Genomic DNA, 18789 nt, shown 5'->3' on the forward strand with positions numbered 1-18789 from the left:
GACATCATTGAAGGGTTGTCTATGATTGTGGCCCATTCACTCTAGTTCCGACTGGATTCATAATCCTGCCTACGCGCAGTGAGGGTCCAGGAGCGTGGGGTGGCAACTATAGGAGGCCCTTAGAGCTGAAAGAGTGGCAAAGTGCGGGTTTGGAAATATCCATCCTCTGTATTCTCCTCACGGGTGAGGATTTTTGCCTCGTGTTCCGCTCCTGCCATCCTTTGCCTGGGTTCTTAAATTCCTGACACCTAACCTGACGATAATGTCAGTCGTGGCTCTGTGGGTATCGCTCTCACCTGAGAGTCAGAAGGTCGTGGCTTTAAGTCCCATTCCAGTCACTTGAGTACAAAATCCAGGCTGACACTCCCAGTGTGCAGCACTGAGGGAGTGCTGCACTGTTGGAGGTGCCGTCTTTCGGATGAGACGTTAAACCGAGGCCCCGTCTGCCCTCTCAGGTGGACGTAAAAGATCCCATGGCACTGTATTGAAGAAGAAGGTGTCTTGGCCAATATTTATCCCTCAACCAACATCACTAAAACAGATTATCTGGTCCTTATCACATTGCTGTTTGTGGGATCTTGCTGTGTGCAAATTGGCTGCCGTGCTTCCTACATTACAACAGTGACTACACTTCAAAAGTACTTCATTGGCTGTAAAGCACTTTGGGATGTCCTGAGGTCATGAAAGGCACGATGGAAATGCAAGTCTTTCTTTCTTCTTTCTTTTGTACTCTTATCCTTGATTGTTCTCCCCATGTCAGAGAAGGGTATAAGGAGTCTTGAATTAGAACGGTGAAGCACTGGGTGAGAACCTAGTGACCCAACAACGGGAGACTGTTGCGGGTTTCTCGAGCTGGAGAAACCTGGTGTCAGTCCTAAAAAGGAACAGGCTGGGAGATGCTGTTTGTGCGGATTTAAGGTTCATAACACAACCAGCTGAGAAAGTGCTGAGACTGTGGGTTTAGGGCCCCCAGTTGCTTGTCTCAAAGCCCCCTTGATTCAGTCAGATTTATGCAGAAAGCTTGCTGCTGTTATTACAAGTCTGAGCTTATTGGGAAATTGCTACATTATGTAGAGTGTCTAACAAATTGCTTATGTTGGTATAATTGGATTACAACAGCAGTGCGGTCCCACAGGAAAGATTAGCAAAGCCAAGGCACTAGCCAACCTCCGAAGCCAGCAGGAATTTTATTTGCATTTTTTTTTGCTTTCCTCCCCTCCACTCCACCCCGTCTCTCTCTCTCTCTCTCTCTCCCTTCCACAAATTGTGCATCTCCCATCCAGCTGTCTATTTAAGAAGCAGCCTGGAGTTTTTTTTTGTCAGGCGCCTAATTACATGGCCCCTCGCTTCATCCAGTGTGCAATAAGTGCAACATTAACAACTTGCATTTATATAGAGCCTTTAACGTAGTAAAATGTCCCAATTCGCTTCACAGGAGCGATTATCAAACAAAATTTGACACCGAGCCACGTCAGGAGATATTAGGACAGGTCAAAGAGGGAGGTTTTAAGGAGCGTCTTAAAGGAGGAGAGAGAGAGGCGGAGAGGTTTAGGGAGGGAATTCCAGAGCTTAGGGCCCAGGCAGCTGAAGGCACGGCCGCCAATGGTGGAGCGATTAAAATCGGGGGATGCGCGAGCGGCCGTAATTGGAGGAGCGCAGAGATCTCGGAGGGTTGGAGGGGGTTACAGAGATAGCGAGGGGCCATGGAGGGACAGTCCCAGAACGAGAGATGTTGATCAGCCCAGTCGCAACACCTGGTGGTTTTCACAGAGCCATTCTGACGCGCACTGAGGGTTTAGGCTACAGCACACAACTCGCTGCAGCTCCACTCCTGACCAATTGCGGACAACGTGCGGGACTTATTGGAAATCAAAAAACAAACCTCGACCTTTAACACACATCGCCCACCTTTCAAGAAAAGAAAGAACTTGGATTTCTACAGCTTTTCACAACCTCAGGACGTCATAAAGCGTTTCACACCCAATGAAGATTTTTTGAAGTAGTCACTGGGATTAAAGGGTCAGTGGCAGTGTGGATACAAAATTGGCTGAAGGACAGAAAGCAGAGAGTAGTGGTGAATGGGTGTTTTTCAGACTGGAGGGAAGTATACAGTGGTGTTCCCCAGGGGTCAGTATTAGGACCACTGCTCTTTTTGATATATATTATTGACTTGGACTTGGGTATAGAGGGTATAATTTCAAAGTTTGCAGATGACACGAAACTCGGAAATGTAGTAAACAATGTGGAGAATAGTAACAGACTTCAGGAGGATATAGACAGACTGGTGAAATGGGCAGACACATGGCAGATGGAATTTAATGCAGAGAAGTGTGAAGTGATACATTTTGGTAGGAAGAATGAGGAGAGGCAAAATAAACTAAATGGTATAATATTAAAGGGAGTGCAGGATCAGAGAGACCTGGGGGTTCACATACTCAAATCTTTGAAGGTGGCAGGACAAGTTCAGAAGGCTGCTAAAAAAGCATATGGGATCCTGGGCTTTATTAATAGAGGCATAGGGTACAAAAGCAAGGAAGTTATGCTAAACCTTTATAAAACACTGGTTAGGCCTCAGTTTGAATATTGTGTTCAATTCTGGGCACCACACTTTAGGAAGGATGTCAAGGCCATGGAGAGGGTGCAGAGGAGATTTACTTGAAAGGTATCAGGGATGAGGGACTTCAGTTACGTGGAGAGACTGGAGAAGCTGGAATTGTTCTCCTTAGAACAGAGAAGGTTACGGGGAGACCTAATAGAGGTGTTCAAAATCATGAATGGTTTTGACAGAGTAAATAAGAGGAGAAACTGTTTCCAGTGGCAAGAGGGTCAGTAACCAGAGGACACAGATTTAAGGTGATCGGCAAAAGAACCACAGCGAGTTCTAATGATCTGGAATGCGCTGCCTGAAAGGGCGGTGGAAGCAGATTCAATAATAACTTTCAAAAGGGAATTGGATAAATACTTGAAGGGAAAAAATTTACAGGACTATGGGAAAAGAGCAGGGGAATGGGACTAATTGGATAGCTCTTTCAAAGAGCCGGCACAGGCACGATGGACCGAATGGCCTCCTTCTGTGCTGTACTATGATACTATAAATGTAGTAAAACATCCCAAGATGCTTCACAGGAGCGATTATCAAACAAAATTTGACACCGAGTCACATAAGGAGATATTAGGACAGGTGACCAAAAGCTCGGTCAAAGAGGTAGGTTTCAAGGAGCATCTTAAAGGAGGAGAGAGAGACGGAGAGGTTTAGGGAGGGAATTCCAGAGCTTGGGGCCCAGGCAGCTGAAGGCACGGCCGCCAATGGTGGAGTGATTAAAATCGGGGATGCGCAAGAGGCCAGAATTGGAGGAGCACAGAGATCTCGGAAGGTTGTAGGGCTGGAGGAGGTTACAGGGATAGGGAGGGGGCGAGGCCATGGAGGGATTTGAAAACAAGGATGAGAATTTCAAAATCGAAGCGTTCCCGGACTGGGAGCCAATGTAGGTCAGCGAGCACAGGGGTGATGGGTGAACATGCAGCTTGATGTGTTTGGCATCCCTCCAATGCCCCTCTTCTTCCAAACATCTGGTAAAGGGATTCTCATTGTGCTGAAAATAACTCTGAAATGAAAGAGAAATAATATTTTACAACAATTGCAACCCCGTATCCTCTCCGTCACAAAGATCGCCTACTTCCACCTCCGTATCATCGTTTGGCTTTGTCCCTACCTCATCTGCTGTTCATCCGTCCCTTTGTTACCTCCAGACTCGATTACTCCAGTGCTCCTCAGGGCAGCCTCTCACCTTCCACCCGCCATAAACTTCAGCTCGTCCAAAACTCTGCTGTCCGTATCCTAACTCGCACCAAGTCCCGTTCACCCATCACCCCCTGTGCTCGCTGACCCACATTGGCTCCCGGTCCAGCAACGCCTCGATTTTAAAATTCTCATCCCTATGATTAATTCCCTCCATGGTCTCGCCCCTCCCTATCTCCACAACCTCCTCCAGCCCCACAATCCCCACCCCCGCCATTGAACTCTACGTTTCTCTAACTCTGGCCTGTTGTGTACAGCTTCCCCCTTCACCCCACCAATGGCGGCCATGCCTCCAGCCGCCTGGATCTCACAATCAGGAATTGCCTCCCTAAAACTCTCTGCCTCCCCTCGTTTAAGATCCTTCTTAAAACCCACCTCTTTGAACAATCTTTTGGTCACCCCTCCTAATCTCTGCCTCTTTGGCTCAGTCTCTGTTTCTCCTCACATCCCTCTGATGCCCCAGAATGTGTTTCAGTGTTAAAGGTTCAAGTTGTTGTTTGATGCCAATGTCGTTCTACGGGACAGCAGGCAAGACATCCCCACCTCCAAATTAACATTTAAGTTAAGATCCCCCCAGTTTGACATTGGTACTTCCTCTGTCTATTGGAAATGACAAAAGTGTCCCAGCACTGACTGTTCTAGAACAGTCCATCCTGTTATACACACAGTCAGTGCTGGGACACTCAGTCCTGTTATACACACAGTCAGTGCTGGGACACTCAGTCCTGTTACACACACAGTCAGTGCTGGGACACTCAGTCCTGTTATACACACAGTCAGTGCTGGGACACTCAGTCCTGTTATACACACAGTCAGTGCTGGGACACTCAGTCCTGTTATACACACAGTCGGTGCTGGGACACTCAGTCCTGTTATACACACAGTCAGTGCTGGGACACTCAGTCCTGTTATACACACAGTCAGTCCTGTTATACACACAGTCAGTGCTGGGACACTCGGTCCTGTTATACACACAGTCAGTGCTGGGACACTCGGTCCTGTTATACACACAGTCAGTGCTGGGACACTCAGTCCTGTTATACACACAGTCGGTGCTGGGACACTCAGTCCTGTTATACACACAGTCGGTGCTGGGACACTCAGTCCTGTTATACACACAGTCGGTGCTGGGACACTCAGTCCTGTTATACACACAGTCGGTGCTGGGACACTCAGTCCTGTTATACACACAGTCGGTGCTGGGACACTCAGTCCTGTTATACACACAGTCAGTGCTGGGACACTCAGTCCTGTTATACACAGTCAGTGCTGGGACACTCGGTCCTGTTATACACACAGTCAGTGCTGGGACACTCAGTCCTGTTATACACACAGTCAGTGCTGGGACACTCAGTCCTGTTATACACACAGTCAGTGCTGGGCTCATGGGATTGGGGTAATATATTAGCATGGATAGAGGATTGGTTTACAGACGGAAAACAGAGAGTAGGAATAAACGGGTCATTTTTAGGTTGGCAGGCTGTAACTAGTGGGGTGATGCAAGGATCGGTGCTTGGGCCTCAGCTATTTACAATCTATATTAATGAGATAACGGGACCGAGTGTAATGTATCCAAGTTTGCTGATGATACAAAGCTAGTTGGGAAAGTAAGCTGTGAGGAGGACACACAGAGTCAGCAAAGGGATATAGACAGGTTAAGTGAGTGGACAAGAAGGTGGCAGATGGATTATAATGTGGGGAAATGTGAGGTTATTCACTTTGGTAGGAAGAATAGAAAAACAGAATATTTTTTAAAAAGTGAGAGACTAAGAAATGTTGGTATTCAGAGGAATTTGGGTGTCCTTGTGCACAAATCACAGAAAGTTAACATGCAGGCACAGCAAGCAATTAGGAAAGCAAATGAAATGTTAGCCTTTGTTGCAAGGGGTTTGGAGTATAAGAGTAAGGAAGTCTTACTGCAATCATGTAGGGCTCTGGTGAGACCTCACCTGGAGTACTGTGTACAGTTATAGTCTCCTTACCTAAGGAAGGATATACTTGCCTTAGAGGCGGTGCAACAAAGGTTCACTGGATTGATTCCTGGGATGAGAGGGTTGTCCTATGAGGAGAGATTGAGTAGAATGGGCCTATACTCTCTGGAGTTTAGAAGAATGAGAGGTGATCTCATTGAAACATATAAAATTCTTAGAGGGTTTGACAGGGTAGATGCTGAGAGGCTGTTTCCCCTGGCTGGAGAGTCTAGAACTAGGGGGCATAGTCTCAGGATAAGGGGTCAGCCATTTAGTGCTGAGAAGAGGAGAAATTTCTTCATCAGAGGGTTGTGAATCTTTGGAATTCTCTACCCCAGAGGGCTGGGGATGCTGAGTCATTGAGTATATTCAAGGCTGAGATGGATAGATTTTTGGACTCTAGGGGAATCAAGGGATATGGGGATCAGGCAGGAAAGTGGAGTTGAGGTCAAAGATCAGCCATGATCTTATTGAATGGTGGAGCAGGCTCGAGGGGCCGTGTGGCCTACTCCTGCTCCTATTTCTTATGTTCTTATGTCCCAGCACTGACTGTGTGTAAAACAGGTCTGACTGTGTGAATAACAGGACTGACTGTGTGAATAACGGGACTGAGTGTCCCAGCACTGACTGTGTGTATAACAGGACTGAGTGTCCCAGCACTGACTGTGTGTATAACAGGACTGAGTGTCCCAGCACTGAGTGAGTGTATAACAGGACTGAGTGTCCCAGCACTGACTGTGTGTATAACAGGACTGAGTGTCCCAGCACTGACTGTGTGTATAACAGGACTGAGTGTCCCAGCACTGACTGTGTGTATAACAGGACTGAGTGTCCCAGTACTGACTGTGTGTATAACAGCACTGACTGTGTGTATAACAGGACTGAGTGTCCCAGTACTGACTGTGTGAATAACAGGACTGACTGTGTGTTTCACAGATCTGACTGTGCGTGTAACATGACTGACTGTGTGTATAACAGGAATAACTGTGTGTACAACAGGCCCATCATTCCCTATGCAACATGGCGGCCAGTCTTGTTGAGGAAGACTGCCTCTGTCGGGCTGGATCACAGTGGAGTTGCCCACTCTGGTTACACTGGGTCTGGTGCCAGGGAGCTGTAACATGGCCTTTGCAAGCAGCAAGCAAATGCCAAGCACTGCAGTGACGGCTGGTTGATTGGATGCTGTTTACCAAACAACAGAGGCATCGCTCACTGCGAGATTTCACACCGCCTGTTCCCCTCGTATTTATCTTGTGCTTTGCCAGGGGCTGAAGTTATTAAGTTCTCGCTGCAGTCATCCATCACTTCCACACAAGTTAGCGCAGTAGAGCTGGGTCCTTGGAAATGATGTCTTGTACAATAATTAAGTAAATGAGAAAGTTAAATCTTGCTTGGGAGCTTTGAGAGATGAAATGGCAGTGAGTTTGGCAGCCTCTCCGTGAAAATTAAGAGACATTTCACACTCCCTGAGCAACCCCAGCGTCATATTTTACACAAGCAGAGGGAAATTGACTCGTAATTAGTGCTGTCATGGAGTTTTTTGATGGGCGAATAATTCATTAAACGTTTTACTGTGAGAGGTTCTAATGGGGAATCGTACCAGAGGGCTGGATTTAAACCTCATTATGGCCAACACGCCATTAATACAGATTCATCCCACTTTACTAAAGTTACTTACCAAGCGCAGTGAATGAAGACAAGCAAGTCAGGTCAGGAATCATTTTCAACGTTAGTTTTTGTTGTGTTTCGACCATCAATCCGCACTCATTGCTGCGATGTGCTTTGGGATGTTCTGTTGCCCTTATGGTTGTTGTATAAAAGTGCATTCCTGCAGTAGGGCCTGAGCTGAGGCAGGTCTCGCTCGACCGGGAGAGCACAGTTTGTCCATCGCAGGAGGGCATAATGTCGCCCAATAAAACTGTTGTAAGTTTGCTTATTTTGTTTATATCTATACATATATATATATATATATATATATACACACACACATATTAACGAAGCCCCCCCACCTTGGCATTGCTCACTGTTAAGTGGGACGGTTGGCTGTTTTATAAGGGCGGGAGCTTTATATCATGAGATGGACGGTGTATTATTCTGCTGCTAAAGTGGAGCTGGCTGCTTGGGGCTGCAAAGTCTAATTGCTGTTCGGTGAGGTCAGTCAGAGTTCAATTGCAAATTAGAAGGTGCTTGTTAATTTGAGGCTCCAGGCCAATGCTTGCCATTCCATTTTTTTTGAAGATTGTTTTGCGTTAGTAACAAAGCGTGACATTTGGAGTGTAATGGACCCAGGCTGGATGTGAGATATTTATACATATAATAATATATTGATATCAAGGCCTTGGGGAGGGTGCAGAAGAGATTTACTAGAATGGTGACAGGGATGAGGGACTTCAGTTATGTGGAGAGACTGGAGAAGCTGGGATTGTTCTCCTTAGAACAGAGAAGGTTAAGAGAAGTGTTCAAAATGATAGAGTAAATAAGGAGAAACTGTTTCCACTGGCAGGAGGGTTGGTAACCAGAGGACACAGATTTAAAATAATTGTCAAAAGAACCAGAGGGGAGATGAGGCGAATTTTTTTTACGCAGCGAGTTGTTCTGATCTGGAATGCGCTGCCTGAGTGTATTATATTATAGCATTGCTCGGGGCTTGGACAGAAACCTTTGTTGCCATAATTAGGACTACGGGGAAAGAGCAGAGGGAGTGGGACTAATTGGATAGCTCTTTCAAAGAGCCGGCACAGGCACGATGGGCCGAATGGCCTCCTCCTGTGCTGTATTGTTCTATGATCGATGTTGGCTGTTATGTAAAAGTGCTGATTGTTTTTTGGTGGTGAACTCCCCCTCCAATTCTTCTCCACGTCCCCCTCCCTCTCACCGTCCAGCAGCACTGACCTATTCAGGCCCATGGGTAGAAGCAGCCTTCTGCTATCTGACCCAAGCAACCATTCCTCGTGTATCACCCTAAGCAAAGCGTGTCAGCAGGCTATTCCTCGGGGGGGGGGCATCGCAACCTGTCCTCACCTGGTGCCTACACTTTCCCACAGGTAGTTACTGGAGAGCGATCAGGAGCAGGGACCCTGATCACCTCCTCTCCCTACTCCAGGAACAGGGAGGTTAATTACCTCTCTCCAGACCAACGATCTCATTGAGTTTAGAAGGTTGAGATATGATCTGATCGAGGTGTTTAAAATGATAAAGGGATTCAAATGAGTAGATAGAGAGAAGCTATTTCCTCTGGTGGGAGAATCCAGAATAAGGGGACATAATTAGAGCCAGGTCGTTCAGGGGTGAAATCAGGAAGCACTTTTTCACACACAGGGGAGTGGAAATCTGGAACTCTCTCCCCCAAAAGGCTGTGGGTGCTGAGGGTCAATTGAAATTCTCAAGCCTGAGATGGAGAGATTTTTGTTAGGTGAGGGTATCAAGGGATACGGAGCAAAGGCGAGTAAATAGAGTTGAGGTGCTGTTTGTGGGATCTTGCTATGTACAAAATGGTCACCATACAACAACAGTCACTGCACTCCATAATGTAATTCATGGATATGCAGTGGGTTTAGGCAATTCAGTGATGTCAGAACACAATATAAATGCAAAATATTTCTTTCCCTTCTTTTCATGGGATCACATCAACACCCCACAGCCATACAGGCTGTGATTGGAGGGTCCAGTTGCACAGGGAGCAGCAAGTCTGTCGAAGACCAGAGGTGAAGGGACGATGGGCTCCATTCTAAGTATCACCATGAGCTACCTTCATGACCCATCTCTTCCAATACATCTTTCAGTAAATGATCACCTGCCCTACTCCCCAGCCCTGCCAACTCCAGTCAATTCACACAATCTGAACTCCAATTACACACTACATACTGAATTCTGAGCATCCACCCAATAATTAACTGTTGGTGTAGAGATGGAGTTCTCATTCCATTAAGCGTACCCTGATGAAGATCAAATAGAGTGTGAGATTGACTAGAACTCTCACCTCTGGGTCAGAAGGTCATGGGTTCAAGCCCCACTCCAGGACCTGAGCACGTAACTAGACTGGCGCTCCCAGTGCAGTACCGAGGGAGCGTTGCACAGTACCGAGGGAGCTTTGCACGGTACTGATGGAGCGCTGCACGGTACCGAGGGAGCGCTGCACGGTACCGAGGGAGCTCTGCACGGTACTGAGGGAGTGCTGCACGGTACCGAGGGAGCTCTGCACGGTACTGAGGGAGCGCTGCACGGTACCGAGGGAGCGCTGCACGGTACTGAGGGAGCGTTGCACGGCATGGAGGGAGCTTTGCACGGTACTGATGGAGCATTGCACGGTACTGAGGGAGCTTTGCACGGTACTGAGGGAGCGCTGCACGGTACTGAGGGAGCGCTGCACGGTACTGAGGGAGCTTTGCACGGTACTGAGGGAGCGCTGCACGGTACTGATGGAGCTTTGCACGGTACTGATGGAGCATTGCACGGTACTGAGGGAGCTTTGCACGGTACTGATGGAGCATTGCACGGTACTGATGGAGCATTGCACGGTACTGATGGAGCGCTGCACGGTACTGAGGGAGCTTTGCACGGTACTGATGGAGCTTTGCACGGTACTGAGGGAGCGCTGCACGGTACTGAGGGAGCGCTGCACGGTACTGATGGAGCATTGCACGGTACTGATGGAGCGCTGCACGGTACTGAGGGAGCGCTGCACGGTACTGATGGAGCATTGCACGGTACTGAGGGAGCGCTGCACGGTACTGATGGAGCATTGCACGGTACTGAGGGAGCGCTGCACGGTACTGAGGGAGCGCTGCACGGTACCGAGGGAGCGCTGCACGGTACCGAGGGAGCGCTGCACGGTACCGATGGAGCATTGCACGGTACTGAGGGAGCGCTGCACGGTACTGAGGGAGCGCTGCACGGTACTGATGGAGCATTGCACGGTACTGAGGGAGCGCTGCACGGTACTGATGGAGCATTGCACGGTACTGATGGAGCATTGCACGGTACTGAGGGAGCGCTGCACGGTACTGAGGGAGCGCTGCACGGTACTGATGGAGCATTGCACGGTACTGATGGAGCATTGCACGGTACTGAGGGAGCGCTGCACGGTTGTGAGGGAGCGCTGCACAGTACTGAGGGAGCGCTGCACGGTACTGAGGGAGCTCTGCACGGTACTGAGGGAGCGCTGCACGGTTGTGAGGGAGCGCTGCACGGTTGTGAGGGATCGCTGCACGGTTGTGAGGGAGCGCTGCACGGTACTGAGAGTGTCCTGCATTGTCAGAGGTGATGTTAAACTGAGGTAATGACTGCCTGTTCAGATGGATCTTAAAAGATCCTATCGAGGTATCCTGGTCAACCTTCCCTCAACCAACACTGCCAGCAACAGATTAACCACTGATTCCTCTTGTCCCTATTTGTGGGCTCCAAATGGCTGCCACTTTTGCCTAATTAAGAACAGTCGATCTAAAAAAGATCATCGTCTAAAGCTCCTTTGCGTTTCCACATGCAAGGCATTATGTACAACAGTAACTTGCATTTATATAGCGGCTTTAACGTAGTAAAAATGTCCCAAGGTGCTTCACAGGAGCGATTATCAAACAAAATTGAACATTGAGCCACATAAGGAGATATTAGGACAGGTGACCAAAATTTTGGTCAAAGAGGTAGGTTTTCAGTCTTTTTCCTCTTCCAGATTTTATTCTGAAAGGACTGAATCTGAAAGCATTGCGGATTTGCGAGCTAGGATTCTAACCTGACGTGTGACTGCTGTCTAGTTTTGGGAGCATTACCTGGTAAGGCTCCGAATGACAGTGTCCCTGGGTCACGACTGACTGGGACCTGTAAATAGTCTTTGCTCCTTCCTCGGGAAACATCCTCATGTTAATTTGAAAGTACTATGAGGGATAGATTGATGTTATTGAGTATTGGACAATTCGCAAGTGTCAGCAAGATGCTTCACCATATTTACAAGTTAAAAAAAAGAAAAATCTTGCATTTATATAGTGCCTTTCATAACCTCAGGGCGTCCCAAAGCTCTTTAAAGCCAATGAAGCACTTTTGACGTGTAATCACTGTTGTAATGTAGGAAACATGCCGGAAAAGTTGCGCACAGCAAGATCCCACAAACAGCAATGTGATAATCATCAGATCATCTGTTTTTAGTGATGTTGGTTGAGGGATAAATATTGGCCCCAGGACACCAGAGAGAACTCCCCTGCTCTTCTTCAAAATAGTGGCCATGGGATCTTTTACATCCACCTGAGAGGGCGGATGGGCCCTCAGTTTAACATCTCGTCCGAAAGACGGCACCTCCGACAGTGCAGCACTCCCTCAGTACTGTACTGGGAGTGTCGGCCTGGATTTTGTGCTCAAGTCTCTGGAGTGAGGTTTGAACCCACGACCTTCTGACTCAGAGGCGAGAGAGCTGCCCTCTGAGCCACGGCTGTAAAGTTAAAGAAATTATTCTATTCTATGTGTAAACCACCTAACCCTTTGATTCGATTTGGTTCTCGCTGTCTATTATTCTATCTGTGAAGCAGCTCGAACCCTTTGATTCGATTGCATACTGTAACTTCTGAGTGCGTGTAATTCTCTCGCTGCTGTGAATGGTTCTGTTGCGTCTTTCTTTCAGACAAGATTATCCAACAGCACATCCAGCCTGACCGTCCCCAAACAGAGGAAGCTGTCGGCCAATTACGAGAAGGAAAAGGAGCTGTGCCTGAAGTATTTCGAGCAGTGGTCTGAATCCGACCAGGTGGAATTCGTGGAGGTTCTGATCTCCCAGATGTGCCATCACCAACACGGCCACATTAACTCCTACCTGACACCGATGCTGCAGAGAGATTTTGTCACTGCTTTGCCAGGTAGGTGGTTTGTGCTCATCAAGGATGAAAAAGGGATTGTGTAGGTGTATCGCTCCTGGAATTTATGACATTCAGGCCCTCTGGTGTTTTAACTATCTTGATTCATCCTCGTGTTCAAATCCCTCCATGGCCTCGCCCCTCCCTATCTCTGTAACCTCCTTCAGCCCTACAACCCTCCCAGATCTCTGCGCTCCTCCAATTCTGGCCTCTTGCACGTCCCTGATTTTAATCGCTCCACCATTGGCGGCCGTGCCTTCAGCTGCTGGGCCCTAAGCTCTGGAATTCCCTCCCTAAACCTCTCCGCCTCTCTCTCCTCCTTTAAGACGCTGCTTAAAACCTACCTCTTTGACCAAGCTTTTGGTCACCTGTCCTAATATCTCCTTATGTGGCTCGGTGTCAAATTTTGTCTGATTACATTCCTGTGAAGTGCCTTGGGATGTTTTCCTATGTTAAAGGCGCTATATAAATGCAAATTGTTGTTGTTGAAGTACCAGGTTTCTGCCATCAGAGGCCCTCGGAGAGCTATGTACTGTGGAAGGACACACACACAGTGAGTGAGCAGTGCAGAACTACAGTCTGCTTCACAGGTCTGATGGCTTTAAATGTATCGGTTCCCCTCCTCAACAAAAATAAATCTTACAGTACAATAAAAACAAAGACTTATCAGCTCATGTTAGTTTGGTAGTCAGGCAGGAAGCTTCTGATGTGGTTATTCTCCGTGCTGTTCTGCAAGTACAATACATCAACAACAACAACTTGCATTTATATAGCGCCTTTAACGCAATAAAACATCACAAGGGGCTTCACTGGAGCGATTATCAAACAATATTTTACACCGAGCCACATAAGGAGATATTGGTCAAAGAGGTAGGCTTTAAGCAGCGTCTTAAAGGAGGAGAGAGAGGTAGAGAGAGGCGGAGAGGTTTAGGGAGGGAATTCCAGAGCTTAGGGCCTAGGCAGCTGAAGGCACGGCCGCCAATGGTGGAGCGAAGGGAGAAGGTGGGTGCACAAGAGGCCAGAATTGGAGGAGCTAGGAGATCTCAGAGGGCTGGAGGAGGTTACAGAGATAGGCAGGGGCTTATGGTACTCAGGCCAGTGTGTGTTACAGAACAGTGAGGGTGTCAGATCTATTAAAAAACATATCTCACAAAAGTTCATATCCAAAGCACAAATTCTCTTTCTCTTTCAGGTGTCAGCTGTGGCTCAGTGGGTAGCACTCTTGCCTTTGAGTCAGCAGGTTGTGGGATCAAGTCCCACTCCAGGGACTTGAGTACATAATCCAGGCTGATACTCCCAGTGCAGCACTGAGGGAGTGCGGCACTGGCAGAGGTGCCGTCTTTCAAATCAGATGTTAAATCGATGCCCTGTCTGTGCTCTCAGATGGATGGAAAAGATCCCACAGCACCCTCTTGAAGAAGAGCAGGGGAGTTCTCCCCGGTGTTCCTGGACCATTATTTATCCCTCAGCCAACACCATTAAAACCAATTATCTGGTGATTATCTCGTTGCTGTTTGTGGGATCTTCCTGAGTGCAAATTGGCTGCTGTGTTTCCTACATTATAACAGTGACTACACTTCAAAATTACTTCATTGGCCGAAAAGCGCTTTAGGACATCCTGAGGTAATGAAAGATGGGATAAAAGTGCAAGTCCTTCATTCCTGCACGAGCTTCCAACATTTATTTCAGATTTGCCTCCTAGTTTGATATTTTTATTTAGCGCCCATTGTCCCACAGATACAGAGTAAAGCTCCCTCTACACTGTCCCATCAAACACACCCAGGGCAGGTACAGCACGGGTTAGATACAGAGTAAAGCTCCCTCTACACTGTCCCATCAAACACACCCAGGGCAGGTACAGCACGGGTTAGATACAGAGTAAAGCTCCCTCTACACTGTCCCATCAAACACTCCCAGGGCAGGTACAGCATGGGTTAGATACAGAGTAAAGCTCCCTCTACACTGTCCCATCAAACACTCCCAGGGCAGGTACAGCATGGGTTAGATACAGAGTAAAGCTCCCTCTACACTGTCCCATCAAACACTCCCAGGGCAGGTACAGGGTTAGATACAGAGTAAAGCTCCCTCTACACTGTCCCATCAAACACTCCCAGGGCAGGTACAGCACGGGTTAGATACAGAGTAAAGCTCCCTCTACACTGTCCCATCAAACACTCCCAGGGCAGGTACAGCGCGGGTTAGATACGGAGTAAAGCTCCCTCTACATTGCACTTTAGCCCAACCTTGGCAAGGTTCCCCCTACTGCACCAGAGTGATTGAACCTGCATGCAGCCATACTGTGGTCTCTTTGATTGAGATTTCCAATCTCGAGCCAAAGTAGACGTTTTGTGCTGTGGGCACTTGGCCGCTAGGAACTGCACCGAGTCTGTCCAAACTCATGTAAGACCCGTACATTGAACAGACGGACGAGACCGTCACCCTGGATTCAACCTCAAATGCCAGAGATGGAAGACCAGCATCTAGTCCATTGCGTCACCTGTTCCACCACTTCATAAGTGTTCGAACATAAGAACACAAGAAATAGGAGCAGGACTAGACCATATGGCCCCTCGAGCCTGCTCCGCCATTCAATCAGATCATGGCCGATCTTCAACCTCAACTCCACTTTCCCACCCGATCCCCATATCCCTCGATTCCCCTAGAGTCCAAAAATCTATCGATCTCAGTCTTAAATATACTCAATGACTGAGCATCCAGAGCTCTCTGGGGTAGAGAATTCCAAAGATTCACAACCCTCTAAAGAAATTTTTCCTCATCCCGGTACTAAATAACCAACCTCTTACCTTGGGACTATGTCCCCTAGTTCTAGACTCTCCAGCCAGGGGAAACAACCTCTCGGCATCTACCCTGCCAAACCCTCTAAGAATTTTATACATTTCAATGCGATCACCTCTCATTCTTCTAAACTCCAGATAGTATCAACCCATTCTACTCAATCTCTCCTCATAGTTCAACCCTCTCATCCCAGGAGTTAATCTAATGAACCTTTGTTGCACCCCCTCTAAGGCAAGTATATCCTTCCTTAGGTAAGGAGATCAAAACTGTACACAGTACTCCAGGTGTGCTCTCACCAAAGCCCTGTACAATTGCAGCAAGACCTCCTTACTCTTATACTCCAACTCCCTTGCAATAAAGGCCATTTGCCTTCCCAATTACTTGCTAAAGGCAGCACCTTGGGACGTTTTACTACATTAAAGGCGCCGAATAAATGCAAGTTGTCGTAGAGTCACTCCCAGTCTGGGGCACTGGGTTCAGACAGCGGAGTTGGGGAAGTATCTGTAGGAGTTGAGTTGAGCGTTACCCTGGGGCTCTCGTCAGCAGTCGGCCTTGAGGTCTCCCCGACTGTGGAGGACTTGGGCTGGAACGTTGGACACCAAATCCAAGTGCAGTTCCAGCATGGCTGCCTCTGCCTGGCAAAGGTCCCACATGTGCTTCTGCCTCTCTCTGCTCCTTGGTGCAGCCCTGCACCTGAGCACAGACTCCTCAGTACTGAAATCATTCTCCTGTATGTGACTGGGTGCACAGTGGGGAGAGGCTGAAGGCACTGCCTCCATTCTGCTCACAATGCTCCTCTGTTTCACAAACTGGTCACACGATAGACAACCCTCCACTCCCCCGCCCCCATCCTGGAAGTGCTATTTCTGACTGACAGGAATGTTTCCATCAAACCAGGTCTGGGTCTACAGAATAACTATTCATTTTCAGCCCTGCAATTAATGAAATGTGATTTAACAATCAGACTCAGATGACTTTATTACAAGCCACGGGTTCTGTAAACTCTTGATGTAAATTCTTCAATTATTCACTTAAAACCTCCCTGAGGCTCCTCTGCGATGCTGGTGGTTGAAGATCGGCACCAGATATCTGACAGGCAACTTTTGTGGCTCATTCTTTACCATCAACTCCGTGGAGTTTATACGAAAGCTCGCTGCTTTAGAATAAAAGAGGGGCACTGGATGGCATCTTGTAATATTGCCCTTTCACCTCTGGGAGCTACACTCCAATCCAGCCCACACTGATGAGATAAAATCTCTTCTCTTTCTCTCTTTTTATTTCTCTCTCTCACTCCCACTCTCTCTCACTGTCTCTCTCATTCCCACTCTCACTCTTTCTATTTCTCACTCACTCTCAGTCTCTCTCTCACTCTATCTCTCTGTCACACTCTCTCACTCTCTGTCTCTCTCTCTCTCACTCTATTTCTCCATCTCACTCTCATTTCCTCTCTCACGCTCTCTCTCACTCACTCCAACTGTCAGTGTGTCTCTCTCTCTCTCTCTCATTCTGTCTCTCACACTCTCTCACTCTCTGTCTCTCTCTCACACTCTTACTCTCTCTCTCTCACTCTATTTCTCCCTCTCACTCTCATTCCCTCTCTCACGCTCTCTCTCACTCTCTGTCTCTCTTTTGCTCTCACTCTTTCTATTTCTCACTCACTCCCTATCTCTCTCTCACTCTGTCTCTCTCTGTCACTCTCTCTCACTCTCTGTCTCTCTCTCACACTCTCACTCTCTCTCACTCTATTTCTCTCTCTCACTCTCATTCCCTCTCTCATGCTCTCTCTCTCTCACTCACTGTAACTGTCAGTGTGTGTCTCTCTCTCATTCTGTCTCATACTCTCACTCTCTGTCTCTCTTTTGCTCTCACTCTCTATTTCTCACTCTCTCACTCCCTATCCCTCTCTCACTCTGCCGCTCTCTCTCTCTCTTTCTCTCTGTCACTCTCTCTGTACTCGCTATAAGTTTCCTACATGCACATCACTAGGTTTTCAGTGGAATCTTCATCCTCTCACCACCCGGACTGTAAAAAACGTCCAGCAATACAAATATAGTTCAGCTCCTTCTAACCTGGGATGTGTTTTTGGAAGAGGTTTTATCGCTGCCTAATACCAGGCTGAGGTTATTGGTGCTACAGGTCTGTCACTGGTAATAACGGGCAATTTGAGGAGATGAACCGAGTGTCACACAAAAAGCACATTACATAACATTAAAGTGGTTTGAATTGTAATTTTCTTTCTACAGTGAATGTTGAATAATTCTAATAACAATACTGGAATTGTGGTTCCTTAATGACACAGAGGCTGGTACTGGTTAATCAGGCATTAATTGGCCCAGACCCAGACGCACTCTGAGATGTAGCATGGTTACGCGGTACAGTGACTGCGCACAGCATTGCCTTATAATATCTAACAACTCCTTTCTAATATTAAAAACTTCAGGCTGGAAATTCAAGTGCCCCCAATCCTCGCGCCTGAACAGGGTGGCCCGAGGACCCCCCAATATTGGGCTTCGGGCCTCATTTCCATGAAGTGGACAAGTTACAGAGAGTGAGAGGCAGCTTGCCCAGCAAAGCATCGAAGATCAGGCTGCTAGAGGCTAGTGTGGGTGGGGGGTCCTTTGCTGTATCCAGTGCACTCAACCGTTTCTTGATTTCACGTGCAGTGAATCGAATTGGCTGAAGACTGGCTTCTGTGATGGTGGGGATATCGGGCGGAGGCCCAGATGGATCATCCACTCGGCACTTCTGGCTGAAGATGGTTGCAAACGCTTCAGCCTTGTCTTTTGCACTCATGTCAGAGGGCAGTTAAGAGTCAACCACGTTGGTGTGGGACTGGAGTCACATATAGGCCCAGACCGGGTAAGGACGGCAGGTTTCCTTCCCTAAAGGACACGAGTGAACCAGTTGGGTGTTTATGTCAATCCGACAGCTTCAGGGTCACTTTTACTGAGACCAGATCTTTATTTCCAGATTTTTAAAAATCTGAATTCCAATTCTCAGACTGCCCGCGGTGGGATTTGAACTCACGTTCCCTGGATTATTAGACCAGTAACAGAACCCCTACTTTACTGGTTGTAGTAGAAGGGTGCTGCACAGATTAAGGAGTGATCTAATCGAGGTGTTTAAGATGATTAAAGGATTTGATAGGGTAGATAGAGAGAAACTATTTCCTCTGGTGGGGGGAGTCCAGAACAAGGGGGCAGAACCTTAAAATTAGAGCCAGGCCGTTCAGGGGTGATGTCAGGAAGCACTTCCTCACACAAAGGGGAGTGGGAATCTGGAACTCTCTCCCCCAAAAAGCTGTTGAGGCTGGGGGTCAATTGAAAATTTCAAAACTGAGATTGATCGATTTTTGTTGGGTGAGGGGATTAAAGGTTATGGAACCAAG

The 18789-nt window shown here is 47.7% G+C and overlaps 1 protein-coding gene across 2 annotated transcripts in view; it reads left to right on the top strand.

Annotated features, from left to right (window-relative positions):
• LOC137339910 (beta-TrCP-like) overlaps positions 1-18789 on the top strand; it is a 149565-nt gene that overhangs the window by 104846 nt on the left and 25930 nt on the right. For both annotated transcript variants that reach the window (XM_068001974.1, XM_068001975.1), the window contains exon 4: positions 12377-12608. In XM_068001974.1, the coding sequence (XP_067858075.1) occupies positions 12377-12608 (232 nt within the window). The remainder of the gene's footprint in view (positions 1-12376; positions 12609-18789) is intronic.

The sequence above is a fragment of the Heptranchias perlo genome, chromosome 21 (genome assembly GCF_035084215.1).
Source record: "Heptranchias perlo isolate sHepPer1 chromosome 21, sHepPer1.hap1, whole genome shotgun sequence".
Lineage (NCBI taxonomy): Eukaryota > Metazoa > Chordata > Chondrichthyes > Hexanchiformes > Hexanchidae > Heptranchias > Heptranchias perlo.